General features: G+C 40.7%; 1 protein-coding gene, 1 long non-coding RNA gene and 1 other non-coding gene across 4 annotated transcripts in view; 2 read left to right on the plus strand and 1 right to left on the minus strand.

Annotated features, from left to right (window-relative positions):
- LOC115043844 (uncharacterized) lies at positions 1–23,605 on the plus strand. The gene is made up of 4 exons (XR_003840748.1): positions 1–113; positions 10,441–10,495; positions 21,733–21,952; positions 23,489–23,605. It is a non-coding gene; the product is annotated as an uncharacterized LOC115043844 (long non-coding RNA).
- On the plus strand, positions 603–674 carry trnap-agg (transfer RNA proline (anticodon AGG)). The gene has a single exon. It is a non-coding gene; the product is annotated as a tRNA-Pro (tRNA).
- The window catches only part of alpl (alkaline phosphatase, biomineralization associated), an 11,459-nt gene continuing 4,326 nt past the window's right edge, over positions 17,432–24,564 (minus strand). For both annotated transcript variants that reach the window (XM_029502586.1, XM_029502587.1), the window contains exons 4-12: positions 24,337–24,452; positions 23,477–23,651; positions 22,141–22,316; positions 21,697–21,837; positions 21,497–21,566; positions 21,212–21,346; positions 19,040–19,231; positions 18,845–18,964; positions 17,432–18,355 (exon numbers count right to left, since the gene is read on the minus strand). In XM_029502586.1, coding sequence (XP_029358446.1) covers positions 18,090–18,355; positions 18,845–18,964; positions 19,040–19,231; positions 21,212–21,346; positions 21,497–21,566; positions 21,697–21,837; positions 22,141–22,316; positions 23,477–23,651; positions 24,337–24,452 — 1,391 coding nt within the window. In that variant the 3' untranslated portion in view covers positions 17,432–18,089. The remainder of the gene's footprint in view (positions 18,356–18,844; positions 18,965–19,039; positions 19,232–21,211; positions 21,347–21,496; positions 21,567–21,696; positions 21,838–22,140; positions 22,317–23,476; positions 23,652–24,336; positions 24,453–24,564) is intronic.

Raw genomic sequence — 24,564 nt, forward strand, 5'->3', positions numbered from 1 at the left:
TTTTTATTAGATAAACTTTTGGACCTCAATGAAACCGGATGTGTTTGACTTTAGTTTGTAAGAAAAACCGACAACAAACAAACAAACTCAACGTCCGTCAGTCGACAGCTGCGGTGAGTACTTTGTCTTCATCTGCTTTGGTGTGGTCCGGACCAGGTCCGGTCCAGGACCGGGTTGAGGTTCAGGTCCAGGTCCAGGTCCAGCTCTGGGTTTAGGTTCAGGTCCAGGTCCAGCTCTAGCTCTGGTCCGGGTCAGGGTTCGGGTCCAGGTCCAGGTCCAGATCCAGCTCTAGCTCTGGTCCGGGTCCGGGTCCAGGTCCAGATCCAGCTCTAGCTCTGGTCCGGGTCCGGGTCCAGGTCCAGGTCCAGCTCTAGCTCTGGTTCGGGTCCAGGTCCAGCTCTGGGTTCAGGATCAGGTGCGGATTGATGTTCAGGTCCAGGTCTAGTACCGGGTCCAGGTCCAGGTCCAGGTCCAGCTCTGGGTTCAGGATCAGGTGCGGATTGATGTTCAGGTCCAGGTCTAGTACCGGGTCCAGGTCCAGGTCCAGGTCCAGCTCTAGCTCTGGTTCGGGTCCAGGTCCAGCTCTGGTTCCGGTCCAGATCGGCTCGTTGGTCTAGGGGTATGATTCTCGCTTAGGGTGCGAGAGGTCCCGGGTTCAAATCCCGGACGAGCCCTGAGTTCCGTTTTTCCTTCTTTGATTTAAGTGTCAGTCACACTCATAACAAGCAGTCGCGTTGCTGACAGAAACTGAAATGTTCAGGAAAAATCAGGAACCTTCGTGGTTACACAACTCGGTCACATACAGACTTTTTTGTGCATCGTGGAGAATTTGGTGTCCTTCCACCGAAGAAAGAAGCAGATCAGGCCGTTTAAAGCTTTAAAGTTCGCCTGCAGGTATTTCATTCATATGATTTCATATGATTGACCCAATTCGATTCGAGCGATTTAAAAAAAAAAATCTTACAGCATGATGTGATCCAGATGTTTTCTTTCCACACACTGTAACTTTAAAGTCTTTGGACGAACATTTTCCAGATGAGCAAATAAATAATCTGCCTTGATCTGATGTATTAAAATAGATTTCAAATCGCATTTTAAAGAGTATAAAGTAGTTCAAATGAATTCCTCGACTGGAAACATAAAAAAATATTTCCGTAATCTTAATCTTTTATCACAACAATGCAATAGTAGAATATTTGAGGCGTTTTCAAAAACAGGACTTTTATCTTTCAATACTTTTTGCCATGCATGCAAACTGAATTGCAATTCCTGGTGATTTGCGGGACAAATGGAGGAATTAAAATCTGAACATTTTCCCCGCTGCTGCTGAAATGTGAAACCAATAGCTGAACAAACAGAAATACAGCGGCTGCAGGGGTGACAATTTAATAAGTATGAATGAAAGTGAGAATGTAGAAGCATAAAACATCAGTTGTGTTGTTCTGCTGAGCTGCATCCACCCACCCAGATTCCTCCTAACGACCACCAGAGGGCGCAATTATCTAAATAATCTTTGATTGTGTGCCTAAATGCTGCATGTTTTGCATATTTCTCTCCTTCTTTCTTGTTTTCTTTCTTTTCATTTTAATTCAAAAGGGAATCCATTTCAGAGCTACATATTGGCACAAGAGTGACACTCAAGTGTGAAAAGCGCGTTAGCCAGTGGCAAAAATTCATCCTACTCTTTGCCATACACAATAGAAAATAAACCCGAAGTCTGTTTTTATAAATGCATATTCTTCTGGCCAGGCAACATTGTGTTCCAGATCATGTCTTGGCTCCTTTTTTTTTTTTTTTTTTTTTTTTTAATTGGAAAACGAATTTTTATTCCTTCAAAAACAACTTATAACAAGGACAAAATGTGCACAAGAGTAAAAGCTTGACACAGCATGTTGTCAACGTTAATAATTGCTCTAATGGTAGTTGCTACAACTATGAGAAAAAGCTAAATGTACTGGCACACGCCCAAAGTTGTTTCGCTGTTCTCGGGAGGTGCTGGTTTTATATTTCTAACAGTAACTATACAGTCATCCCTCCCTCAGCTCTACTTCTTATTCAGTGCAGGGTTGAGCTGCAGGAGCTTTAAGAATACACACTAAAAGGTGTTGACTGTATGTCAGAGCCATGTTGACAGCTACCAGTCCCTTTTCCATGTAGTTTTCATATCTGCGTATTGTGGGCTCATCGGGGTTAAACTCCCAGGCTTTCTTGTTGTGACATGAAAAGAGAAACCAAGCGAAAATGTGCGCACTTTCACTTTGAAGTGTTTTAGACCTGGAACGTGTGGTCTCACGGCTATCGCTGCATTTCAAACACGTAGAAGCCGTGAAAGAGTTCTGAGCTGTTTTTCTGTATTTTTCCCAGATTTGATCTTATTGCTTGTTTTGCACTAAACACAGAATCTTAAACCTCTAAGTCCAGATTTCAACACGCTCCTGCTGCTGTCACATCAGATGAGTCAAACTCGTGTACTTCTCTTTATCACATTTTTGGAATGCAAATTTCAGCAGTTTATCAGATTCACTATTACTTACAGTATGGCAAGCTGCTGTTGGCCAGACACTGAGAGACTGCCTCTATCTGCATTATGTGAAACTCATTAAAATAAGTCAAATAAGTTGATCATCAACATTGTTATTCTGCTTCAACTCTGCCAGCAACGATATCATTTTGGGCAACTATCGCAACCAGAGATAATGAACTCGTTAGCCAGGCGATTAGGATAATGTTGGTTTCATGAGTAAGAGAACAGCATTGTTTCAACAAGCGGACTGATTTTAAAGGAAAAATTGCTCTTGAAGGATTTATAGGGGATTTCATTCTAAATGACTGAGAATGAGGTTGAATAGATCTGCGTCTTCATAAGTTGATTATTCACATAACTGTTGAGCTGTTTTTTCCTTCATGTTTGCTGGATCTCTTCTGTGATGCAGATAATGACTTATTTTAGCATTTTATTTACATTAGCTTTTGGATTATTGCACAAAGTAAAATCTTTGTCAAGAAGATTTTTTGAAGCATAAATACAACTGCCAGAAGTAAAAAGCAAATTTTAGGCCTGAGCCAAAACTACGCCACATTAAATTACCTTGTCAGCAAAAGCCTTTCCTTTCACAGAGTAAATAATACTTTACAAAAGTGTAGAGTAGAAGCACAGCAAGGCTGTCAGAGGACTGGAGTGTTTTGTTTTTTTTTTGTTTGTTTGGTATGATGATGTTTAAGGTCCTGTAATCAGCCTTATTTCAAGAGACATAAAAACTTCAATAAATCCAGACCGGGGCATTTACTGATGTATTTCAAGTTGTAAAATATAAGACAAATACACATAGACAAATACAAGTCCAGTTGCCTACGGATCAATTTTGAGACAGAGAACAATGACCTGGATGAATAAGAATCTTCATAGAAAAAATATAAGAAGAAACAAAGCTTGTGCTCACTGCAGACCTTATTCGAGCCGTTTCACCAGAAATCTTTAAGACTTTCCAATATGCTCAATGACAGAGGAAAAGAGGATGGTCTCGTCTTTAACACCACTGGATATCGCACAAACTGATTAAATAATGAGTGCTTCGGCTTTAAAAACAGCCAGCGGTTTGGCAGTATAGTACTATTAGGTAGACATGCAAACACTTCTGCACTACTGTATGTCGGAGCAGATAAAAACACATTGCTTATTCATTTAGTGGAGGCAAAAAAAAAGGGTCAGCCTCATGGACACTGTTTCAACACGTTGAGGAGTCCAAACTGGACTGTGACCGGACACTCGCTGTCTCTGAGAGGGATTTAGCTAAAGGTGGCCTCTACCTTCCTCTCCATCTGTGTCCTGCACTGATAAATAATACGCTGTAACCTACCTGTGTGTGCACTGTGGGCTTTCATGACACCTTAATGTGAAAGGATACTGCGTTTCATCAGAAGCACTCTGTATTCCAGGCACAGCTGCTGTAGATTTCCTCTCACCTTGGAGGGATACAAATGTGTTTGGCAAATTAAAGCTTCGATTGACCCGGCTGTCTATCTCTCTGCCACGCTCTTCAACAAGCTCTCTTATCTTAGGAAAATCTTCCCGCCACGCTTAATGTGGTCATGAGTGAATTATCTTGACCTGCCTAATGTTAAGTAGGATGTGCAGCAGATGATTAACACTGCTCCTCTTCACTAATGTATTACAATTAACCTAAACCCGCCTGGACAAGTGAACCATTAACTGAGCTCGCTTTGGTGTCTAGTTTACAAACTGGAAAAAATAAAAAGACTGAGTTCGATCTGGAGATGTTAAATGATTAAATTTTATGCATGGCTCATACGGGTCATGCCTTTATGTAATAATTTCCACTGCGCATTTTAGGAGTGTTTGGCTGTGAGTCACATTATCCTCCCATAACTGCTCAGCACAGAATTTCCTGATTGATATAGCTTGTTTCTGACCGATCTGCATTAACTCAGATGATCAAATGTATAGGAGCTTAAAATCTCTGTTTGTCTGTGTGTTTGTCTGTTTTTTTACAGGGGGTTCAGAATTATGAGTAAACTCGGGCAAGGTGTAGGATTGTGTTTTCTAATGAGAGAATCCTGGTTCCACCTGCAGTATTACTAAAGAGCAAATGGAAAAACTGTGTGTTTGGTACAGAGTTTCTTATAATTGAGTATATTAATCACTAATCCTCCCTTTGCTGAAAATATTTTTTACTGAGAACAGCGCAGGTTAGTGCACAAATTTTGTGAAATATTTAACGAGCCATTGGCAGCACGTGCTTACAGCTGTTCTCCCACAACAAGCAGTTTGCCGGTTCAGTTCCTGGCCTGGGACCTTTATGCATGGAGTTTGCATATTCTCCAAAGACATCACGTTCGGGTTAATTGGTAACTCTAAATTGTCTGTAGGTCTGAGTGTGAGCGGTTGTTGGTCTCTGTCTGTCTCGTGTTGTTGGCCCTGTGATGGGCTGGAGACCTGTCCAGAGTGTACCTTGCCCCTTACCCAGTATGAGCTGGGATTGGCTCCTGCAGCCCCCACGACCCGGAAACAGTGTTGGTGTCCATTAAATTTTCTCTTTCACTCTTCAAACAAAATCAAAATGTCCTCATGGCGATTTGGTTAACTATGCTCTTATTTCACCGTGTTATAAAACTTAAACAATTTCAGTAGGGTCTGAGAGGTTGTCCTTTCAAACTGCAGAACAGCGAGACAACAAGTGGAGTTGCTCACATATTTATGAACGAAATTCGTTAACGGAAGCAGAGTATAAAAATCTACCCAGTATCTAAAACCTTAAGGACAGTAATTCAGTTTGAAACAAGGCAAAGATCTACACCTCTCCGGTAGTTACACCCTCCCTGGTCAAAAGGTAATAAAAAACAGGAAGTCTAAATCAACACTTCCTCCTCAATTCACCAATGGAATCAACTGGAGAACATAAAACTCTTTATCCCATTTATCCTCACCATTATAGACAGCAGTTATTAATCACCATCAATCTATAGTGTTTACCAATGATTACGTTGTGGTTAGTTTCCTTCTGTCTTTTTAACGTAGGAACATACTAAAATATTTATTGTGTTGACATTAAATCCGCAGAAGCTGCCAGTTTTACTGATCACCCCTCTGGAGTTTTTGCAGCACAATCAGCATTCAGTCTGATGGAGGTTTGTCTCCTGAATAATAAACTAATAAACTGTGTGACACAGCCATCAGATTCATCTGTGGGCTTTGTATGAAAATGCAAACTGGCATAAAAGCTGTTTATCTCTGGAGCTGTAGCAAATTTCCCCCAAAATTGGGAACTAGGATTTGAAATTTGTTTCTCAAGGTTGGATGATTTGTGTCTGACATATAACTAAACACGGTCAAGTCTGTCTCTGTTGGAAAGAGAGAAATTATAAATTAAAGTCAGAAAAAAAGAGCATGGGAATTATAGAGTACGGTTAGAGATTAATATATGATTTGGAGGACAAAAATCTGTGAATGATTACATGTGAATATAATTTTTAGGCAATTTCAACAGTAATCACCTAAGTGGCTTTCTTTGTATTTTTCTTATCTGGCAATTTCACTCATTATGTTTTCTTGTTTTCCTGAAGCAGAGGCAGGATAAATCTCAGAAAGCTCAGTTCTGTTTTTTTTTTGTTCAAGAGAAGAATAGAAACAAAAGTGTCTTTGTGGATTTTTTTGGATTTTGAGCCTTTTGCAGTATAACTGTATGTTTCATCTGAAAAATTGTACTATTGTCCAAGATGTCTGGCACCACAAAGTCAGAACAACTTTGTATTCTTGGCGATATAATTGTGTGTGTGTGTGTGTGTGTGTGTGTGTAATGTGTATTCATAAAAAGTGAAAGCACACCAGGTGCTTTTTGATTTTGTTTTTGAGACTACCCCAAGTTAGCAATTGATTCCTTAGTTGAAATGTGTTTTTATCCAAATAATGTGTCAGATCTGGCATGACAATCAAGCAGATCCTATCATCTTTTGGCTTTGTTTGGCAAGCCAAGATTTCCTGTCACCGGTTTCACAGCCATAACGTGAGAGAAGAAAACATAAACATGTGCACACGTTTGGAAGTCTCCATGTGTAAGCCCCACGACTAGTTTTACCCAGAACACAAAGTCTCATGAGTGTTTGAACTACGCAAGAGACACAAGAGTACATCTGGAGAGGACGGATGCATTCTTTCATAATAAAATTCAGGGTCTTCACATATCTCGGCCAGTTACATACTGAAATAATATTCATGGAATAACTTGTACCAGACTACATTGTGACAAAGTCTGGGTGCTGCAACAGATTTTCATTATGGAGCTCTTATTATTGATCAAAATATATGCTTAAAATTAGAAAAATAATACCACTCAAATTTGTTTCTTATGTCTCTTTTTTGGTAAATGAATTAAACATTGAATGAATTAAACATACAAGTAATGAGTCATAACACAAAAAGTGAACAAAAGTGACTGTTCCCAGATATCCAATTGTGCGCCAGTCAAATATGCAGCCATGCTTCACACTCAATAGACACAGTTACACAGAGACACACCCACACAACATGATTGGAAGTTTTTGACCATGCCTGTAGTGAGTGATGGCGGTACAGCCAAAAACAAATTTGGAACAACAAGCTTAATGTGATCCTTTAATAATAATAATGCATTTTGTTTATATGGCACCTTTCAGGTCATCCAAAGTCGCCTTTAAACACAGATTGCGGTTGTGTCAACAACCGTGTGTGTCCACAGCACCAGCTCTGCTGCTCTACAAAGGACAGTAATAGTAACAATAATCATACATCATTGATGTGTGTTGTTGGTTTTTGTTTACCCATCTTGACAGTGAGACAGCCAGAAAGTTAGTTAATAGTCAACATTTTATCTTGAGCACATAATTGAATTTCCATTGAAGCTATATAATGTCAATATGTTATTGCCAAAATTAATTAAAAGAAAACAAATCGATCATTTCTAAGCTTCCCCTCATCTTCTTTCTCACTGTGACTGTCCTCCTTTCTGTTTAATCCGGTGTGAATGGCAGATGGACAGACAGAAGGTCTGGTTTTCAGGAGCACAGGATTACCCTCTGGTTACTGTCTGTTTACCAACATGTTGTGTAGCTCTTACTATACAATGGCCTTTTTACTTTCCAACACAGCTGCTCAAATGAATTGAATGAGATAGTAAGATTTCAGGAAGTGATGATGAAGACTTGAGGAAGAATATTAAACTTTAATTTTGCAATGTCCACAAAAATGATATCTTCGTGGGCCGCGGGGTGAAATGCAAGCTGATGTCTGCCAGGGCTTATAGTGTTTGCTCAACAGAAAACTGTAAATTTGTTCTCAATGATGGATCTCGTCAGTGGAAGGGAAGACAATGAATACCCCCCAGGGTTTGTTCAGGGAAAAGGGGGAATCCAAACTGTTAGTTATTACCACGCGCCAAAGCCTTCTCTGTCTCAGCAGAATTTCAAGCAGCTGTTCATTTGCTGCCCTGTTGAGAAGGGAAATATGAGTTATCTCTTCTAATGAAGAGTAACTGGATGCCTGTTAGCTGCCATCTAGCAAAGCAAAGGCCCCAAATATGGTGTTTTAATTGGGGGTATTATCAACAGCAGCGGCCTGTGGGAGAAGGGATATGGGTTCACCAATCAGGTTAATTAGATATTAACCGTGCTCGGTTTGTTATTCTCTTCTGTGATTGTTTGATGAGTATGACAGTTTGGGGACATTGCTTAGAGAACGATACGCCGCTGGAACATTAAAAAAAAAAAAAAAAAAATTAGAAAGTAGCAAGCTGGATTGTGACATGTGTTTGTTCAAGAGGAAGACAGCGATGTTTAGGCGGCGCTGGATGATTGGTTTCCTCGTCGCTGATAGAATTGCTGCATTTTATCGTTTCATAGAACAGATCAATGCTGAGTCTTGATGAAAAACACTTCACTCTACGACTTCATCAGGGACGATGTCACGTGCAAGATTAAAAAGATATTTTGTTTCAGTTGATCCTTCCATGAAACCGCCCAAAGGATTGTAACAGCAAAGCTGGATGATGCCAAAAGGTCACTTCATCTACACTGGATAAAACCACTGAGCCACAGTGTGAACCAGCCAAGAAAATCTGATTGTCTTTCACCAGCAGATTGACTTATTTCAGAATACAGACCGCGTTTTCCAGTTTTAAATCTGCATTTCTGTTTGTATGCTTTATATTGTTCAGCTTCTGATACCGAAGATAGTTTTGAAAGAATTTGTAACAATAATAATAATATGTTAATTAAAGTGCCATCCAAGATACACAAGAACACTTTACAGAGCAAATAAAACAAATCAGATACAAAATTAAGTAAATACGAAAAGGTTTAGTGTTGCACTGATGAATGTGGTTCAGAATTAGTTGCAGTCTTGCAGAATTTGTTGACGTAATGTGAATTCCTGCCGGAAATCCTTCCTGTACCGGAGACTGAAAATATTCCCTGGCCTTAGGTACAAGTCTACAAAACCTCATTAGATTCTTTCTGCCTTCATCTGTTTTCAGTTACTGCTATATTATGGCTTGAAAAGCTGAGTAAAGGTTAACGTGGCGTCCTCTCCCCCCACTGGTTTTCTCAAGGTAACAAGATAGTCCTCCGTGGATCAGCCTATGTATGTAGCTGAGGAGGGGAGTCAAGATGCTGGGTGGGGGAGGCGGGCCAGGCGGAAAAGGAGAGGGCAGAGGGGAAGGTGGAGGCCACAGAGAGCTCAAAGCCTCTTCCCAGAGCTCTGCTCGGGAAATTCAAGAGGAAGGAAGGCAAACAACCAAACAGGTCGATCTGGGGAAAAAAATAAAACAAGTCAAGTCAAATTTATTTAGAAAGCACGTTTAATAACAACCCCAGTTGACCAAAGTGTTGTACAGTTTCAGCTTTGTGTGTCCAGTTCAGTTGAAATCCCATTTACATAGGTTGATGTCAAAGGAGCAGACGAATCTTTGATTTTTGATTGAGAACTTTTTTTTTTTAATATGCCCGGCCCTGTGAAGAGTGCAGCTTCAATATGATGGAGAACAGACCTTTTATCTCTTTCCCCCTTTACATTCAATTCTGCTGAAAACATTATAAAGAAGAGCGGCTGGAGAAAATGACTGCAGGCTGCTGCGAGACGTCTTTCATAAATCACTTTTTGATTAGATATGGATGCACTACATTAACACACTCGTGGGCTTTTCGTACCTCAAACAACCATTTTTTATTGCATGTGTCGGTGTATATGGGCTGCCTGAGCCCATACACATCTAGTAATGTCTCCATTATGTATAAACTATACTCCACATTTCTTTCTCTCGACCTAGATTTTAAAAGGAATACTAGCTTCGCAACAATATTTGATCTCAACATCGCTCACAATGCTTTGGTAAAATAAACAAGATGTAGCCCAATTTGATTTGTGTGTAATATTGATTTTGTTGCTCAAGCAAAGATTAAATTTGTTCACAAATGACAAAAATGAGAAGATGGCCCAAAGTTATTTAAATCAGTGTATCATTTTGCTCAGAAACACAAAAGTAATGACGTTTTTGTTGATTTATGTTAAAAATAGACAAGAATGTTTGACACAGGACTGAGAAAAATTTGGTAGCTGACAAAATTTTTGCTTTGAATCTTACATAGGCTTATATTTTCACCATAGTTATTTTTGCTTTACCTAATAAAATGGGTCTCTTCCTGTGGCCCTGATAACCTATCACCATTTTAAAACATGTTGGTTTTCCTTGAGCTTCCAGCTCAGCTTTAAGTTGGACCATCAAAAGACTAAGACCCAACCACTGCACAAATCCTCTCTGAAGAAGGTGTCAGTCACGCTGCAGCTAAGAAAATGTATTTTGAAAGGCGAGGGCTGTCTGACAGAAAATAAAGTGGTGAATTTTTCAAGTTACTAAAAGATTTTTTTTTTTTTTTTCCTAACCCTGTTCATAGCAACGCATCTCTCTGCTTCTGGGCCAAATCTCCTGAGTCTACTCCTCTCCTGCAGGTAATACACTGACTCACACAGCCCCACATCAGATAACCCAAACTATCACTTCAAGGGTCATAAAAGTCAATTCAGGGACAAAAGAGACAGACGCTCCAGCTGATTTTGTCATACTGCCTCTGCGCAACAATTATTCCACCGGTACTATGGACTTGTTTCTCATCCAACCTGCAAAGTCAGTATTGTATTTGCCACGACAAGTAGCAAGTGGTGACGAGAATATTTCTGATGGAATTGTGCCTGAAGCTCAGTCACACCTCATACTTCTCATTGTTTGTGGTCGAGTCAACGTTTATCCACACTGATATGTTTTACCCAATCAATTGCATCGTAAAGCAAATTGTGAAAGGAAGAGGAATCTAACTTCATGAGTAACCAAACAACCTGCCCTCAGAGCACCATTAGCCCGCGCAGCTCTGGCTTTGGTGTTCACCCGAACCTCGTTCCAACTTTTTTGCAATACTGTGCAGCACAGGTGCACGTTCCCGGTGGATGATTTGTCAGTTAAATTGCAGCGTTTCTGCTTTTTATTGCACGATTGTTGCGATGAAAGCTGGAACTGTGACTGCTGATAACGAAAAGTATTCCAAACTGTTCAAATGTTGTCATCTAATAAATCTTTGATCGCCTTTGCTTCATATTCTATTCGTTCACTGGTACTTTAAACAAAATTACCTCACAAGAACTCCTGCATCATTTTAAAGCAGATTTCAGTCCCAATCCCAAAATGGGGACTGGGGAAAGAGATCATTTGAGCCTGCAAATCCCCAAATTGCTATTATAAAACAGCTAGATGCAGTACACGCAGTGCAGTTTTCACCAACTGCAACTACAGAAAAGCTAATTGCTCAAGAAATTGACCCAAATACCAGCATGTGTCATTTCATCATCAACTATTGACTATGTAGTGAATGACTGAAAGGAGAGGAGACCCAGTTTCACCGTTCTCATGTTCTCATTCAGTTCTCATGGATCATTGACATTGCAGAAGTGCATTAATTACACACTTGTGTTTGTTCTTGGTGCCTTATTAACAGGCCTGACCCAGAGCTGAAAACTCTTCTCAGACAGTAATCTGTGATGCCATTGATCACTTCGCTCTGGGGCTGCTCTGTTTTCGAGTGGAAGGGGGGACTGACTTGCAATCAGAGACAGGAGAAAATAAAAAATAAATAGTATTACTTTATCAAGGAGCTGACAGTTGGTAAAACGACACGCAGACATCACGAAGGAAGAACCTGACCAAAAGTGACTCCCCGACATTTACAGAGTGGAAATTCACTGCATAATCGCTCACACAGCATCTCCTCTGATTGTCTGCCTCCCAGCCGAGCAGCAAGCCAAAGAACTGCAGCTTTGTTTCTCAGCTACCAAGAACAGGACAGCTAGCAGCCAATCTAAATCACTCACGCCTGTATGAACACTAATGATTATGGGTTATGCTTCTGCTTTGAAAGGATTCAGGCAGAATTTTACTGAGTTGAGGAGAAAATGTGGGTAATGCTGGATTTTTTTTTTATATATTATTATTATTTTTCAAGTTAAAGCTGAGTTTAAAGCTGGGTTTCATGTGCTTTTCATTGGAATGTAAATTTTCTGGGCATATTCCTCCCTGCCGTTATTGGACAGTCGTCCTTCCATAAAATAAAAAACTGGCGGCTCTCAAGTTGATTAATTTCTACTTCGGCTGTTGTATTTATGACCAATGATGAAGCTGTACGGGAAAGAATACGAGCTCTTAAATGGAAATATGTGCAGAAGGCCTCTTTTTTTTTTTTTTTTTTTTCTGGGGATTAGCCCTCCTGCTGGCTGCCCACAGACAGGTGATGAGAGCTGTGAGGGGTATAGAGAAGGGCAACAACAACACATTCACCTCCTCCCATTTGAAAATATTAAGACACTATGAGATTATGAAAAGTGCAAAGTTCAAAAGCATTCAACATAGCATTTGAATAATTAGCAAGTCTAATAGCTCGCTGGATAAACATCTTTATAGAAAGAAAACACTGAACTAAAACATCGTCTGGGTTCTCCAGTTTCCTCCCACCGTCCAAAGACATCATGTTTGGGTTTATTAGTGACTCTAAAGTGTGAGTGTGAGTGGTTGTTGGTCTCTGTGTGTTGGCCCTGTGACGGACAGGAGACCTGTTCAGGGTGACCCCGCCTCTCACCCAATGTGAGCTGGGATTGGCTCCAACACCCCCCAAATCCCGTAAACGGATCATCAACTAATTCATCAATTAATTAAAAGAAGGTGTGGTGTTTTTTTCATATTAGATCATAAACTTTATCCTTCACATCACATTACATGTTTTTGCCCAGTGAATCCTGCGATGGATCGTCGTTGGGTTTATTAAATATAATTATCTGAGGTAGATTACTCCAGAGAAGGGGGGAGTTGGCATCTTCTTGCAGCCTCACTGCTCCCTTTATACAGCGGGCCGGTAGCTGTCAGCCTCGCCATGCTTTTTTAGCTTTATCTGTCTGAAGCTCTGAATCCCAACACACCAGCACCACCCCCCCCCGTTTTTTTTCAATTATTTAACCATGCCCACAGCGATTGAAAGGGGTGGATATCATGCCACAGACTGAAAGAGGGCCCCTGATGTAGAGATGGATAGATTGATTGATATGAAACATCACTCATAGTAAAAGTGGCCAAAATCAAAGGGAGGGAGATAGACGGAGAACAGAGAGGCTGAAATAGAAAGCATGGCAGTGTCACAGTGCGCTCGGCGAGATTGAAGTGATGTGTTTGATGAGTGAATTCATGTGAGCGGAGTCAGAGCGTGTGATCCTTTGATGACACAGACAGAACTTTTCGGGGTCAATCAGGATCTGTATCTACAGCACAGCCGTCACAATTTTTCTCATTACATACGGGCAATAGAGCCTCTAACTGCGGATGATGTGTATATGAGTATAAAGCCTTAAATTCTTCAAGCAGCATCACATTATATTTTATTATACAGGTTGTCCATAAAGTCTCTTTACGACTTAAAAAACCAATTCCAAAAGCAAATGAACAGACAAATATGTGGAAATTATTAAAAATGAGGAGTAGATATTTGCCTCATTTAATACACCTCTACATGGGGGACCATCATTTTGCACAAAGCACATCAAGACTCGATTTCTTGTCATGTTCGCTGTAGCATTTAAAACGCCTCATAAACGTTCCCAATGGCATCAGCGATCTTTTGTTGTAGGTCCTGTATCTTTGTTTGAAACACGATATCTTTAACATAACCCCACAAGAAGTCCCGGAGTGATATCTGGTGAACGAGATGGTCAGGGAAATGGCCCATCCCTTCCAAGGATGAGGGTTAGGGCATTTACTACGACCTATTTCATCAACAGGGGACCTGAAATACACGAATGCAATGTGATTAAAAATTTTGATAACCACTGAGTGCATACAGCAAATCTGATTAAGATATATCATCAGTAGCCTTTGTAATCAGTTTTTTAAATTGCAAAGAGACTTTATGGACACCCTGTATATATCTGCTTGACGCTATATTCATCCATTGTAATGTCAAGTTTAATGGACATGTTTTGTTTCTTCATAAGTGCTGTCCATAGTATACAGTCATAGATTTTGTTTTTGGGGATGTTCCAGAGAGCTCCTGGCCTTCATTCATTTCTAATATTTGCTGTATGAAAATTGAATCTTGAGTTGTAATTTACGTTCGCCTACATCTGCAATGTCCCCTTGTACCATTTTAACATTATTGTAGTAATATTTTACTCCACCACTACCTTAAAAAGTAAAAATGTTTCCTGTCTGATGCAGACTTGTTTTAAAAATCTTCAGTGCATTCCTTCTCAACAACAACAATGTGAATTGAAATGCTAACAGTTATGGATTAGAAAACATTTAATGAAAGTCCTGCCTTTTCTCATGATCAGGCTAAATTTTCAGTGTACATGGAAGCTGTAAAGATTTGGTGGTGAAGGCTGCTGGGAACAGTTAACACCCATCAAAGGCAGATGGACGACCACCCCCACCCAAAGGAGGAGAAGCCAAGAGCCAGACGTGGGAGCTCCCACTTATTACTCAATACATGGGTGTGCTCTGGTCTGCTACTCCTCTCCGACGGAGGATTGTGTTATTTGATGTCAACGTGGAAGAATCACAGGTTGACAAGCTCCTGATTTCTCACCTTAAATGAGACAGCAGACAGAATAAGAATACAGGCGATGGACTCAGCTGCTTGGGCAAGCTTCATTTCCACAATGTTCACATGGCAGCTTTAAAAGGCGTAGCTCACGAATAGAAAAGGAAAAAATGATGTACTGAAAAAAAATTTACATGGAAAACAAGGAACTGACAGTGACAGCATTCATCCCGCTGCAACAACAAGGTCAGACAACCTCATTACTCATTTGTTCATTATCCATATATGGGTTGGTAAACCCAATCCCAGCTCACATTGGGAGTGAGCAGGGTCACCAGTCCAGAGACCAACAACCATTCACACTCAGACCGACAGACAATTTAGAGTCACCAATGAACCTAAACAAGGCTGATAAGCTTGTGTGTAGAAACAGTTTCCTAAACCACCAAGCTCACTGAACCTCAACCAATTATTTCAAAGTTTGAATATTTTAAACATCGAGGCTTCTTTTGAACTTCGACATTGCACTTAAACTCCCACACAATATCTATTGAATTTCAGATACAGCTTCAAGTATCGTGAACACTGAGATGTTAAGTGATACCACATCAACCTGCGACAAGTGACATATATTCAATGTGAAAATAGCACACCATGGTAGGGAGAGACGACGATGCCGTCAATGTTGCAGACGCTGACGACAGTAATTGTGGTGTTGGTGGGACAGTGATGATTATATTAGTAGTTATTAGTTCTTATTATTATCTTTAACAACCACATCTGCAATCACAAAAAACCCAGAGGCCTGCCCGCGTCACTGGCATCATTTTGGGATGATGTTGTGAACGTAATAGAAGATTAAATTCTTGGTTTACTAGTTTAATACCAATGCGGGCTCAAAATCATTGGCTGATTGCTTATTAGAGAGAAGCCCACTATTCTCTTCCAGTTCACAATGATTAAAGATGTCAAGGGATTTGTGGTATGTCCATTTTTCTATGCCTAAAGCATAGGAAGGTTGAGCTAGTGGACATATAATTGGCCATTGTTCTTTGTACTATAAAAATGCAGCCAGACTTTGTAGTGCTGGGACAAGGAGTAATTTTCAGTGATTTTTCAGGTCAATCACTATCTGTGCTTTAATTTGTGTGTCTGCACTTTAACAGAAAATCCATGGCGACGTGACAGAAAGTAAATGAAGCAGCTTTCATGACGGCGTTATAAGTAACACCTTCATCATATATCAAAATGAGAGATAATGGATCCTGTTTGATGTCCAAAGTGTCCTGTCAGCGGCCTCGTAGCCATGCTCTCAGCGCGCTTTGCACCAAGGTTAAGTGTGTTTCATTCATCTCTCAGGCTTTGAACAATGTATCTAGGTGTGACGACAATGTGTCTTCTGCCTGTTTATCTCTGATTGGTGAGCAGTTATCAAACTGCGTACATTATACATATAACTGAACACATTTTTCAGACATCTTCAATACGGCTAAATTATGGACACGGTCCTCTCTGCAAACAAACAAAAGAACATAATACATACGTACACACGAACACACATGCAGGGCTGTAACACGGGTGCTCTGAAAAAACATCTGACTGTGGCTGTAAGTTAAAGTAGTCAGGAGACGTAGTTCACAGTGAAGGGGTTAACAGGCAGCGGTGCGAAGCAGTGAAACTCAACTTTGTGTAGGTACTAGCTGTATTGTGTATATAAAAAAACCATGTCTCATGTATAAGCAGAGGTTTGAGACAGAAAATTACAGTGTTTGCAGCCCTATATGTGGTTTCATCACGTGAACCTCCCAGAGACTATGGTTCAAATTGTCCGACTGGTGGGGCCAGCTCAGGCCTTTCTATAGTAGTGACTCACAAAAAAGTTCCTCTCTAGAAGCAGCTGTTTCCTTGTTTTTGGATGGAGTAACAACAACAATAATAATAATAATAATAATAAAAAAAGGCTTGGCAGTTCAATCACTTTAAAATCCTATGCATACATTGATGCTGGGGCCTTTTCCTGTGTCATCATTTTATAAAAGACAGGCTTTCATTATTCTGGAAATCTAAGAGACGTTGTGAGTCATATTTGAGGTCAAAATGAAGTTCAGGATTGAAAAACCAAGCTGAGTGTTCATGTTACACCGTCAGATACCCGTCATCATCTATGTCTAAATGTAGGATACGAAAAATAAGGCACAATTACAGGACAATGATTTGTAGCTGCCAAGAGGCGCGCAAGCAAAATCATCATCGGCAAAGTATTTTTACGTTGAAGCACGGAGCACGGCCATCAGCCATCAGTAGTTTCCAAGGAGCCGTTACGTGAGTTGATTTTTGAGGATGCACCATTGACAGCATAAGGAATTCATGTCATCCCCATTTACACTAAAATTTTCATGCTCCATGAGTCCTTTGTTTTGCCAGTGAGCATGAGATGCCAAGGAATGAACGGCTTCAGTGTATTCACATTCCACACAAGCCGCAGCAGCACCGATGGAAAAGTACAACATAAAACATAGACTTCAGAAAAGGATGTTCAAATTGCAAATTAATGCGACTCTTACATAGTAAACACAGAAAACATTTAAAATGAAGCAATCTTTGGATTTAATTTTTGAATTTCCTGAAGATGAGTTGTAATTTGTTGTTTGTCTTCTCTAAGTAAATTTCATGTCAGCTCCCATTTACTAAGCCAGTTCTTCAGTAAAACTACAAACAATAATCTTTCATAAATGTGCCGAAACTATGTTATGGGAGACTTCAATTAGTTTTAGGACTAAGCCTTAATGACACAAAACTGACATCGAAATTATCATAAAACACATTTTCTTTATTGGTTAAGAGATTTTACAACTTCTGTTATTGGACACAATAATGGCAGGTGGGCGTTTTCAGTGCGCACAAAGTGTATGACAAGAAATCTTTTGTTAATTCTACATTCAATTGCCTCTCCGTTCGGCACGAAATTTGTCCTTTGAAATGTGATGTAAATAAAGCACAATTACATCTTTTGAAAACATATGAGGTAGATTCTGTTAACTGCACATTTAATGCATTCAAATGTTTTAAAAGCCAATCTATCCATTCGGACCTACAGGGTTTACATAAACAAAAAGGTTTAACAGATCTAAAATTCCCTAATATAAACAATTGAATAGGCATATAGCCACTGAGTTCTCTGATTTTGTCTCTGCAACATCGTTTTTCACTTCAGTGCATCGGGGTGAATCGTTATTTGGAATATATTTTACATATTCAACTAAATATACCAAAACTGACAACATTCTGTTTTTATTTTATCATAACATGACGGTGCCTTAACAGTGGTCCCATGAGCAATATACTGTAGCATGAAATTTAAAAATATAAAAAGAGGAAGAAAAAAAAATAATAATAGCGACAAAAATGTGAAATCTTAAAATATGACTAGTTAAAACAGGGACAATAATCAGATTACAACTGTGGGGGTCAGGTCAGGAGAGGAGCCGGGTGACTGTGAGAAGGGCAGCGATGGTAGAGAGGACGGGACTCAAACCGTCAGTCCCACTCTGTGACACACAGTGTTTCTTGTTCTGACCGATGCAGGCCGCGTAAGCCATGACATGGGGGATGTAGTTCTGCTCATGGACCCCATGAAACAGGTGAGCCAGGGGCCCTTTGGCAAACACAGCAACGTCCTCCCCTCCATGGGTCTCCATGCTCAGAGGTACAGCTGCCTGGGCCTGGTAGTCGTTTTCCGCTGAGAGGAAGAAACACAGAGAACATTTTTAAATATTATCGTTCTTTGGAGAGAAACAAAAACAAAACTTGCTTATGTTGAAGTTTCCCTGTGGAGGGTAGGATGAGTAACAATTTTCTTGGAGTCGACTCCCAATTTTTTTTTTTTATTTTGTGCATGTGCACGTGGAGGCAGATGCTCACGTGTCTGTGAATGCGAGTACGTAATGGCAGAGAGGGACTGTGAATTTGAGTACAACTGTAAACTGCAGCCCCCAGAATGTGTCCGTTTTCATGAAAACTCACATCTTGGCCTGACAATCCACAAGGCAAGAAAAAGTACAAATATAGGAAATAACTGCCAGTGAAGAATACTTCTTCTAAACTAAAACTGGAAGTAAAATAAATAAAAACTAAAACTGGAGGCAACCCAAGTCAAGCCAAAGACTCCAAACTCATCTAAAAAGGCCAAATATAAATTCCAAACCGCACTACAAACTAGTTTACTGACTGTAGTCGATAGTGGAGATGTTCTCCCTTCCACCACTGACGATTTTGTAACCTGGTCCATTCCCGTATAAAATGGAGGTGAAGGGCTTCTGGTCGACATCACTCGTCATGGGGGCCAGACCTGTAGACAGAGACGTGTTTTCACTCCCGACAACAAAACTACGTTCCACTGATGTGCATCATGAACAAAACGTACCAAATATTGTGTTTCCTCTGGGTGTGTAGCCTCCAAAGTTGAACATATGGGAATGGTCAGCAGTAACTACAGTCAGTGTGTCGTAGGTGGAGGTCATGAGAGCAGCGCGGCCGATGGCCCGGTCCATTTCCACAGCTTCGTGCAGAGCTTGCTTCGCCTTTCCCTCATGGTGTCCGTGGTCGATACGCCCCCCTGGAAGAAGAAGAAGGAAGGTGTGAGATTCAGCAGATGTAGTGACACAACACATTTTCTGTTTGAAGACGCGCCCTTTTTTTTTTTTTTTCCCCCCTTGCTTAGCCTGGTTGAAAATTTGCTGTCATGCTTGTAGGACGTCCCCAAGTACACATAGTCAAAAAATAGCAGAATCCCTGCTTCTCCGCTCTGTAATATCAAACTGTCACTTTCTGCCTACGCTGACGTACTTCAGTCGTGTGTGCTTGTTTCAGTTAATGGAAAAAAGAGGCGTGTTTGGCAGGTGTGCTGTTCTAATTGAAGGATTAGGGTTAAAGTTGACTGCTCTGTTTTCAGCTTTTGATACTTTTTGTTGTATTTTTTGTTTTGTGTTTTGTGCATATAATGTTTCCTCAGAAGGGAAACTTAGGTGATGAGAACTTGGCAAGACATAAAAGACGTGATCTGATAAACACAGCACAGTCACAACCTCCTCCAATTATTGGCAAAGCTACTCAGGGGAGGCGTTGTCATGAGACATTCATGATAATCATTAAGCAAATGTCATTTCTCATTTATATGAAAGCATATTCTGTGTTAGGCCAGCGTTTGGTCCTTCAGCTTTAGATGTTCTACGATTAGTGTCGGATGTCTGGGATACTGAGGATGAGTCTTAGAATATCGGGTCCTCTGTGTTGTTCTAGCATTAGAAATGTGAGAAAGGAGCAGATATAAGATGGTTGTTTTCTGGTGGAAGCCAATCAGCTAAAGCTGTGATGGGAAAAAAAAAAACTGTAAATTTAAGGACAATGTTTTAAGGGGTTTTGTTAGGTTGTGTACCTCGGGCCCTCTGATTGAATGGACCACTGGGCTACAGCCCCCCATGATCCTGACAGATGAGTGCTGTAGATAATGGATGGAAGGATTACGTTTCATTACGGTTAGTAAATAAGAGCCCTGATTCAACTGAAAAATGGTTCAGTATAATCACGAATTTCCAAGTTCAGCTTTCACTTATATCTACATTTCCTTTGAAACCAAACCACAGACTGAGTCATGTTTTCCTTTGTTTTCAGCCAGCAGATGTGAAGAGTCGATTTAACTTTGTTGTTGGGAAAGTCATATCAGGTCTGTACAAGAAAGCAAAATGAGTCACACCTGTTTGTTTTCTACCGTGAATACAGTCAGTCAATAACATACACCTGCACACTTTCCCTGTTTCTAAGACGAACCTGGGAAAATGAGGATGCAGTGGCAGAAAAATTAAAAACACCCACTGGAGCCTCTAACATGGTGTATCGTATGTGGTTTAATCTGTTCACAAACAAAAAGATTTTGAACTGTGTTTTTCACGGTGCCATAAGTAAAACACCAAATAAGGGGATAACATTTGGAAGAATGGTGTTCCTCCCTCCAGCAGAGTTCACAGAGATGAGCCATGAAGCATTTCAGCTGGTTTGGCAACATGTGGTGGCCCGACACTTCCTGATGCTTGTTACTTCCGTTTTTTCCTGTCTATGCCTGCCGTGCCACACACGTTAAACTGTGTTTTTCTTATCCCTAACACCGTAAAAAGAACAACGGGCAGCAATCCAAAACGCAGATAAATCCCAGCACATTGAGCTGTCAATTCCAGCTGGTGTCTATCTAGATATATAAACTGCTAATTCACAATTTTTCACAGTTCATCCAACAAATTTGGCCTCACTACACCCCCACAATGTCTTTATCCAACATACACCCGAAGCAACCGACAACACTGGTAACTTTCTGAAATGGAAAATCTGATCTGTGCTACAAGTAGCCAGATGAATCAAAGTGTAAAAGTAAGCTGTGGGTCTCAAGCTCTCTTTTCTCATTTTGGTCCTTGAAGGGAATTCAGGGAAGGCATGTGAAGCATGCTGGTTACCTTTATAGCCAAGGTCTGACAGATTTTTGTGAAGTCCGTGAATCCAAAACAAAATTTTACTTATTTCACCGTGATAGAGACTCAAAATTCACCTTCAACAAGTAGATAAAAACCACGGGGGTTCCTTTTGAGGATCTTAATGGCCACCTCCACCATCTCAGTCAGTGAGGGATCAGTCTCCGTGTTCCTCTCCAAGTCATACATCAGATCTCCAGGTTCAAAGAGAGCTGGAATAACAGGGCACAACAAGGGCAAAGCACGGTTCATGACAGAATGTGATATAACACAAAAAAATAAAATAAAAATAAGCCCACGGCCTATGCATACACATATGGCCTCATTTACACTTCAATAAGACACTGAGACGGGAAACTCACCCAATAAGTAATCCACGTTGTTAGGATTCAGTGATAACAGCTGCTTCTTGTTCCATATGTAAAAGCCTTTCTGCACAAATAAAAGACACAAATGTACAACAAGCGGCAGCACTGCAGTCACTTTGAACTCCTAAATATGCAAATGTAATTGGGAAGTTAAAAGAGGGAGCAGAGAGCCTGAAAAAGGGGGAGACATTTACTTTATCTTTCTTCTTGTCTTTCCACTCCTCTACCAGGTTTCTCCCATCTTTCCGCAAGCCGCTTTGCTTCGCCACGCCCGGGTACTCAACGTCTGACATGTTTTTTGGAAACATGTACTTCCTCCCTCCACCCATGATCACCTGCAAAGCCGCAGAGCGCACAACGCAATTAGAGCCTGACCAGTGTTGCACCAGAGGCCCTGTCTAATGGAGTGTGGCAATTAAAAAGAAGACGAACATCAAACAGGACAACACGGTTAGTTCTTAGAAGCACTAGATACACCAATTGACTAGTTCAGTGGCGACAATAAACCTGCTCCTACAATGTATGCCAATACATCCCTCCCCACAACAACAGCGAGGAGACATTCGGTTTTAATTAAATTGCCTCTCTGATTGATTCATTGACGATTGGTCTAATCAGAATTAATCCTTTCGACTTACATCAATGTTGGGAATGTTTTCAAAGAGCTGCCTAGCAATGTCTCTGCAGCCGGCCTCCAGGGCTTCAGGTGGCATCTCATTGTCAGAGTACCAGTCTCTGTCCACACTGTGGGCGTAAGCGGCACTCGGAGTTGCGTGGTTGACCCGCGTTGTTGTCACAATTCCCACCGACTTTCCTGCAGTTGAGACAAATATGCAAATAAAACTACGTAAACTGTGGGGTGTGTGACGGTCACAGCAACCAGTAACTCCTTAAAAATATGGCCATGTAAACAACATTTTAACATAAAAATCTCAGCGTTTATCCGATGAAAGCAATGCAAATTGTAAAAAACATTTAGGGATGCTTCTATGGGTGTTGAAATAGTTGTCAGTTTTAGAAATCTTCTAGAAAGTACAACATTGAAAAAGTCAGCAGTGGAACGTCCAGGAAAATGATCTGATCTGAACTGATGAAAAACACGTCTCTGTTTGCTTTGTGTAGGAGGTCAGCTTCCTCATACCCCTTTCCCTTCAGGAATGATTGGATTTCTTATTATCTGTGACCCCTGATCTCCCACACAGCCTGATCTCACCCACAACCAGCTTATCTCAACGCTGACCTCTTAAAACCCAGGGTGCTAATTCTCCCCACATCTCCTGTCTCCTTGTCTGTGGCGACTTTGATCATTTTGTCTTGAAAGTATTGAGTTACACAACATGCCTTTAAGCAGACAGCATAAATGCTACATGTCCTTGAAAGGTAGAAGCCCATTTTTGGAAAAAATAGATTAAAATAAAAATAGATAAATAAAAATCTGAGGTTGTTCTTTGTGATGGTTAAGAAAGCTGACCATCAACCAGGCTTTTGATGAAAACTTTTTCATTTGAGATTTGGTTCTTTGTGTTGATCTGGCTCTTTGGATGAAGCATTCAACAGAGTGTGGACGTAGACAGGTGAACAACTCAACAAGGAAAATAAGAAAACAACCACAAACAATATGAAATCCTGTTGAAAACATGGGAAAACTAAGAGTTTAAAAAAAAAAGTAATTAGGAGACATCTTGTGCTCTAAATAAGGACACATCAAAAATAAAACTTTGAGTCAGGCAAATGTTACTTACAAACTGCTCTACAGATAACTTTAGTTCAAAGGATGAGCGGACTGAGAAAATGTGAATTAAAAGCATCACGTTCATAAAACACTTCAAAGTCAGTGCACTGAGCGATCAAGTCGCCCCATTGCGTGTTCTGACTTCACATAACACGGAGTAAATTCATTTCCTTTCACATTAATCACAAGCAATTCTTTATCTCTGTAGTTTGTTGTGTTACATTCATCGGCCGTCTCTCTACCTGCGTCTTTAGCCCATCTGAGGATGGAGGTGACCTCATTGCCCTGCGTCGTGTTACACTGCGACCGGACAGCAGCTGCGCTCACGCCCACTGTGCCCTCGTTGGCTTTGACCCCGCAGAGGTAAGCTGTGGCTGTGCCCGCACTGTCTGGCACCTGTGCGTTAGTGTTGTATGTCTGCGGGGACACAAACCACTGAAATATGAGTGGACTTCAGACATCAAATAGGCCTGTTAAAAAATCCCTCTGATGTAATTCAGTCGTAACACTGACTCAACCGCAGCCATCGTGGGCTAACAGCCAAACACATTTGGTATAATGGGAATAAATCCGGTTTCAGAAACTTGGCCATCTCTATATATTGTGGTTTAACACTCACCTTGAGCATAATTGTGTGCTTGCAGTTGTTCCATTATTTGACGAAAATAAACCAAAGGTCTCTAAATATTAATAGTGTCAAGGAAATATACCTGTAGTGTTAACAGTTTTGTGGCTCCAGGCTTTTGACTGAGTGCCATTTTTCCTTGATTACATCTTTCGTGGGGGGGGGCTCAAATCAGCTATCTCAGCCTTTGGCTGCGCATCGACACTTGATCTGCTTTTCTTTTTTTGTTTTGTTTTGTTTTATGAATCATATATGACCTGACCTGTACCCAATGTGACCTGGCATTGGTTCCAGCACTCCCTGCGACCCGGAAACGGATAAGCGGCTGAAGATGAATGAATGAATGCATGAATAAAGGACCTGAAACAATCAATGGCCTCGTTTACGTTCATGAGCCTTTGTCAAGAAGCCATTAATGTCACAGTAAGATCAAGACATTGTCCTTGTAGTATGTGTGATATAATAGCTGAGTCAGACCTTGGCCAAAGATACAAAAGGGAATTTATCCATCTCCAGCTGCATTTCCTCTCCGCTCTGTCCCATCAGCTGGCCCTTCAGTATTCGAGCAGCCGTCACTGTGGGAATGCCCATGCCTAAGCACAAAAACAGGTCAACTGTTAGAATTGCATTCATGTTTTCCCAGGGTGGGAAAAGAAGAGCCTGCACATGATAAATGTTAGCACGCTTTATTCCGCTGGGCTCATT

Source organism: Echeneis naucrates, chromosome 5 (genome assembly GCF_900963305.1).
Source record: "Echeneis naucrates chromosome 5, fEcheNa1.1, whole genome shotgun sequence".
Taxonomy (NCBI): domain Eukaryota; kingdom Metazoa; phylum Chordata; class Actinopteri; order Carangiformes; family Echeneidae; genus Echeneis; species Echeneis naucrates.